General features: G+C 59.9%; 1 protein-coding gene across 1 annotated transcript; it reads left to right on the top strand.

Annotated features, from left to right (window-relative positions):
• The first annotated feature begins 1,231 nt into the window (after nucleotides 1-1,231).
• OPTC (opticin) lies at nucleotides 1,232-3,982 on the top strand. Its single transcript, XM_009327378.1, has 6 exons — nucleotides 1,232-1,456; nucleotides 1,910-2,045; nucleotides 2,982-3,140; nucleotides 3,243-3,445; nucleotides 3,592-3,687; nucleotides 3,812-3,982. The coding sequence occupies exons 1-6, from the start codon at nucleotides 1,232-1,234 to the stop codon at nucleotides 3,980-3,982; spliced, it is 990 nt and encodes a 329-aa protein (XP_009325653.1).
• The last annotated feature ends 2,148 nt before the right edge of the window (nucleotides 3,983-6,130 follow it).

The raw sequence follows: 6,130 nt of genomic DNA, 5'->3' as shown, positions 1-6,130 counted from the left end.
CCATGCATTAAAAGCCCAGCAGCCCTTCTCCAGCCAGCGCACCAGCCCACGGGAGCAGAACGGGGCTCTCCCACGCCGAGGAGGAGGGGAAAGGGGGTACGTCCATGCCGTCTTCTTTCTGCTCCTCCAGCGCCGAGCAGAGCCCCGCTAGGCTGGGGTGAGCTGCAGGGCTGGGAGGGTCGGGGGCTGGCAATGTGTGCGGGGGGCTCACTGCACTTGTAAAGGTTTGATCTGTGGGAAACGGGCAGAAATTAGGGAGCAGCATCCTCAGTCTGGGGTGCAAAAACTCCGGGTTGGGTCATTGCTTTTGCATTTGGTTTGGGAGAGACGCGTGGGAGGCTGCTGGGTGCCAGGCCCCTCCGCCTGCTCTGCTGTGGGTGCACATGTGGGCGTGCAGCCTGCTGGGTGGGCGATGCTGCAGCACAGGGTGCACGGTGGGTGCTGGGGACCCATGTGCGGGGACCAGCTTCAGGTGGGAGCGAGCTCCCTTTAGGAATGGACCCCGGTTGGTTTGGATGGGGGGCTGCCAGGTGCACTCTGCCCGGGCTGCAGAGCTGGGGGTGTCCCCGTGCAGGCAGCCCCTGTGCTCAGGGTCGAGTCACAGGTATCCTGTGGCCTCCGGTCCCCCCGGCGCTGGCTTGCCCGGGATGCTGGAGGCTGAGAAACAGCATCTCAGGGCTTTGGACCTGGCTGTAGGAGCAAGGGAGACAGAAGGGGAGAGCAGCAGAGTGCCAGGACTCCTGGGGTCATTTCTGCTTGGCTGCTGGATTTATTGGGCCAGCAACCAGCTTCACCCACCGCCTTGAGGGGCTGGAGCAGGACCCCGACCCCCTTATCACCTCCCGGCCCCCTCACCACCTCCTCGGGGCTGGGAAAGCTGGGAAGCGAGGGCAGCCTGGCATGGCCACGGGGCCTCTCCTGCACAGCCGCCCAGCCGAGCGTGAAATGGGCTGAAAAGAAAAGGGATGGCGTAATGTTCCCGGGGCTGGGGGCAGAGGCCGTTTGTCCCCCGCGGTGGCTGCAGTCCCCACCACGGCTGCAGAGCGGGGCTGGCTGCGGCCGACGGGCCGGTCCTGCCTTCCCGTCCCTCTTTGCTTTCACCACTTTGCAACCATTTCAGGGCACCTGGCCCCATCCTGCCCTGCATTGCTGGCCCTGTCGGAGCCCTGCGCCCCCCGGGACCGCAGTCTCCAGTGCTGCCCTCGGAGCAGTGACCCTGGCCGGCTGCAGGATGTGGACCCTGGCCTGGCTGGGCATCGCCAGCCTGTGTCTGGAGGCAGCTTGGGCTGTCCCAGCCCAGGAGGAGAGGAGGAAGGTAGAGAAGCCAAAAGCTGATCTTGCACTCTATGAAAACCTGGACCTGGACAACTACGACCTGACTTTGGACAACTATGGTGAGATCCTTGACCTGAGCAACTATGAGGAGCTCTACGACTACAGTGACCTTGCTCCGAAGGTGAGGGGGATGCAGGAGAGCACCTGGTGCGCGGGGCAGGTCTTCCCTGGGTGCATCCCGAGAAAGGGGCTTGGTCCAAGGGACGGATGGGGCACAGCTGGAGAACCAGCCCCTTGCACAACCCTGCGAGCCCTGGTGGCTCTTCCACCACTCTTGCTGGTGGCAGGAAAGTCTTTACCTGACCCCGACCTCCGCCGGCTTCCTTGTCCCCTGCCAGCACCTGGCCAGAGCATTGCTGCAGGCAGCCAGGACATGAGGCTTCCTGCATCCCTCCGGGCAAATAGGGAGGGGGGTTCTGAAACCCTGAGCTAGGAGAGCTCTCCAAGGAGGAGCTGGCTTTTCAATAAGACCTACCCAGTGCCCTTGACCCCTTGACCAGTGCCTCCTGCGCTGGAGGGGAGCGGGAGGACTCGCTTGGCCACCTCAGCCCTCACGCCCAGGCTGTGTTTGCAGATTGAGGTTGGCACCCTGGCTCCTCGCCCCAAGAACCCCGCGGCTGTCCCAAACCCGGGCACCATGGCTGAAACCCCGAAGCTGCAGCCTCCGACCACTGCCGGCCCCGTCCGCCCAGCGCCCGTCCCCCCGCAGGGTGAGTGCGGGCCCCTGGGTGCAGCACAAAGGTGCAGCCGGCGGGGTTTGGTTCCCGTGGCATGCAGCCACATGTCCCAGGGCTGGCGCTCTGGAGGAAAGGGAGCAAACCCTTTTGCCACCGGCAGACAGCAGCAGTTATTTGCTCTGCCCAGGGTGTTGGGGGTGCGTCTTATCACACAGCAGGCAGGAGGGCTGCAGCGAGACATTTCTGGGAAACAAGAGTTCCAGCAAAGCAGCAACATTTTAATGAGCAGAGGCATTGCGACAGTCGGACAGAGTAGCAATTAGATTAGTGACAATTAAAATCCTGTAGCGAGGGATAAATATCTTTATTCATTTTCTGCCACTCTGGACTGGGACAAATTAAGTAGGAGGCAAAGGGAAATTGTTGCCTTGCTGCTTTGAACTCCCTCACTAATGGATGCTGAGTCTCGCGGGCGCTGGGGGAGAGGAGAGGGAGCACGTGCACAGGGGGGGACACAGCTTTACCCCTCCTGCCCCCCCTTGCCCGGCGTGCCGGGACCCTCATGCAACTGAGACAGATGTTTTGCTCGATGCAAAACTGTTTGCTTTTGTTCTGTTTCCTTCTGTGGAAAAACTAAGGGGGCCAAGTGAGCCCTGGGTGTAACGCTGCTGTGTTTGGCAACCTTACATCTCCCCCTCTTCCCGCGGGAGGTATTTGGCCCTGAGCAGCTTAATTTATTAGCAGCTCTTTTGGCTGGGAGTTTCTGGCCCTTCCCTTGACGAGGTGCCCTGGGCTGTTTTGCTGATGAAGGTGCTGGGGCTGTGACAGCTCCGGGTGCTAAAGACTTCGTGTACCCACAGCGTGGGCAGGGGTGGGCACGTCCTCCCATCTCCCTGCATGCTGGGGTACTTTGGGGGGGGTCGGGGGAGCCATGCCATGCCATGCCAAGGGTTGCCTCTGCACCCCCAGGTCTGCCCAGCTGCCTGCTCTGCCTGTGCATCGGAACTTCTGTCTACTGTGACGACGCCGACCTGGAGCACATCCCGCTGCTGCCGCCGGAGACCACCTACCTCTACGCCCGCTTCAACCGCATCGGCACAATCCGGGCCAGCGATTTCACAGGGCTGAGTACGTCGAGGCAAGGGAAGGGCCAGGCTCTGCAATGGGGCACAGGGGGAATAAGCAGTTCCGCATGGGTCCCTGTTCATCCCCTCCCTCCTCTCCCTCCAGAGAAGCTGAAGCGAATAGACCTGACCAGCAATTTCATCTCCTGGGCGGACGTGGATGCCTTCCGCCTGCTCCCCAGCCTGCAGGAGCTCATCCTGCCCGAGAACAGGCTGACGGCGCTGCCCGAGCTGCCCCGCAGCATCATCCGGCTGGATGCCCGTCTCAACAGGATCCCCAGCACCGGCCTTCAGCCCGAAGCTTTCCGGGTGGGTGCTGGAGCTGCCCAGCACCCGGTGGATGAATCCAGGCTGGTTTTAGCTCAAACCTGCCATGCCAGGGGGTAACAGGGATGGTGCAGAGGGCCGGAGCGGGTCTGGGAGCAGGGAGGTTTATCTCTCCCCTCTCCCAGCAGGACCTGAAGCAGCTGCAGTTTCTCCATCTGTCCGATAACCAGCTGGACTATATCCCGGTGCCCCTGCCCGAGAGCCTGCGCTCCCTGCACCTCCAGGTGAGATGAGCCTGGACCCAGGCTTGTCTGTACCTGAGTCTAGCAGAGCCCACCACCACCTCCTCCTCTTCCTCCTCCTCCCCATCCCTTTGAATCTGATTTTGCCCTTTGCCTCCCTGGCCAGAACAACAACATCCAGACCATGCATGAGGACACGTTTTGCAACAGCCAAGACCACAGCCAGATCCGCAGGGCGCTGGAGGACATCCGCCTCGACGGCAACCCCATCAACCTCAGCCTCTTCCCCAATGCCTATTTCTGCCTGCCCCGCCTGCCCACAGGCCGCTTCTTCTGAGCCCCAACGCTGGGAAACAAGGGCGAGCATTCCTGGACCCACCATGCCCCCACCCCAGAGCCCCTCGGACCCTGCTGCCCCACGGAAAATGTGGGGCTAAGGCAGATGCATTTAACCCCGGTGTGAGCTGAGCCTCCGTGTAGGGGTGAACTCAGTTCTGGGGCAAACGGAGCAGGGGATGGGCAGCTCTAATAAAATGAAGACTTAAAAAATGCACTCAGTGTCTTATTCTCAACAGCGAGACCGGCAGAAAGCCCTTGCCCAGCCCGGCAGCTGCTTTGTGAACGATGCTGGTTTGCAAAGACGGGGACTTCCCTGTGTCCCACTTCTTCCCCAATTCCCTCCCAGGGCCTTGGGAAGACCCCCACCGTGTCTGCTTTCAGGGTTTCCTGGACAGGGATCAGGAGGTACATTGCTCCGGAGAGGCGATGCTTTGGCCACGTCAGGTTTGACTTGCGTGATCAGGCTGTCCCCTCAGCTGTCCCCCGGTCCATCAGGTGGGTCTGTGTGGCTCCGGAGGAGTGTTGCACACCCAGGTGTGAGCTGTGGCCACAGCTGGGCTGTCCCCGTGTGCTCCGAAAGAGGATGCAATAGGAAACCTCAGCACAGGGCAACTGGAGTCCTCCATCACCTCACCCCAGACCCGCTGCAGCCTCTGCTCTGCAGGGACCCTGACCCCCACTGGGACTGGGAGCTGTCCTGGGACCGGGTGGGGTCTCCAGCATGGGCTCTGCCTGGAGGGAGGGTGTCCCTGGGTTCGGGTCTGCTTCAGCTGCAGAGAAAGGCTGGAGCAGCACCAGAGCTTGCGAGCCAAACGGCCCTGGGTCCAGCAGGAAAGAATCACTCAGAGGTAGTTAAAATACCTTGTATCATCCCAGCTTTCAACACCTGAAGAGAGCTGTCCAGTGGTGAGATATTTTAAATATAATGTATTCATCCTCTATATTTTTATACACATGTAGCAAGCACGCATACTGTGAGAGGGATGACACATCCCTGGAGAATCCAAAATCCTGAACTGAAACCACTGAGCTCAGCCCACATCCTCCAGGCCCAGGGAGGCAAACTAAGGCGGCTGGAGAAAACCTCACAAGAAGATCCAGCTTCTCGTCTACGGGCACGCTGCAAACGCCGCTGGGCGCTGGTGCCTGCAAGCCTGCCTTGTCGGCACAGCACGGGCACGAGCGTGCTGGCAGCCGGTGGCACTGAGCATGTGTGTGCATCTGCACCACTTCTCTTCCCTTGCCTTTCTTTTCCATGCAAAACCCAACTCAGACATGGATTATGTTGATCCAAAAGCCAGGGCCCTTCATAAACGGGAATTCAGAGCCATTCCAGCCTTTCCTTTCAGGCTAGATCTAAAATGCTAGGATTTATTACCACTGTTGTCATGTCATCCTTGAAACAACTGTTATCTATCTATCCCCTGTCTGTCCATCCCCCTATCTCTCCTCCTTCCCCATCCATCCTTCTGACACCTTCACACTGTCCTTTACCCCCGGTGATCTCATCTGCTCCCGTGGGATGAACTATTGCTGCGAGCCAGGCTCAGCTCCAGGAGTTGGCCAACTTTTCCCAACGGCGAGCCCCAGTCCTTCGCATTCGTCCCACTAGATGGCAAGGCAGAGTGTTTGGAAATGCCTGACCTTAACTTCGGACTGCAAACTCACTCTGCTGTTTACCTTCCTTCTGGGGTGGTTTTATCATCTCATGGGCATGCCCACGCAGCTGGGGAATAGCTCAGGTGCTCGGTGTTGGCCGAGGAAGGATTAAAAGGAGCTGCAGAGGGGAAGAGGAGGGTTTGCTTCGTGGGGGAGGAGAGCAAGGTAGGCGGAGGGATGTCTGAGGGAGATGGGGCTGCTGGCTTTGCAGAAACTCAAGCTTTTCTAAGAGCAATGGGGTGGCTCTGGGGGGCTTTGCTGGCGAGAGCTGAGATTCAGCAGTACTGTCTTGTCTTGCGTGGCTCTTGGGTCCCCTCGCACCCCTAGGGAGGGGGGAGCAGGCTGGGGTAGCAGGTCTTCATCTTCCTCAAAACCCTGGAGGGGGCCGGGCTGGGGCTGTCTTTGGGAGGGGGCTGCTAGGGGCTCAGCTCTGGCGTTTTGCTGGTGCAGTTCTTAACTGTGCCCTCGTGTTCTTGCTGCTGCCAAG

This window comes from Pygoscelis adeliae, unplaced genomic scaffold, assembly GCF_000699105.1.
Source record: "Pygoscelis adeliae isolate BGI_AS28 unplaced genomic scaffold, ASM69910v1 Scaffold197, whole genome shotgun sequence".
NCBI classification, from domain to species: domain Eukaryota; kingdom Metazoa; phylum Chordata; class Aves; order Sphenisciformes; family Spheniscidae; genus Pygoscelis; species Pygoscelis adeliae.
Note: the sequence above shows the minus strand (reverse complement) of the source record. Positions and strands in the feature narration are given on the sequence as shown.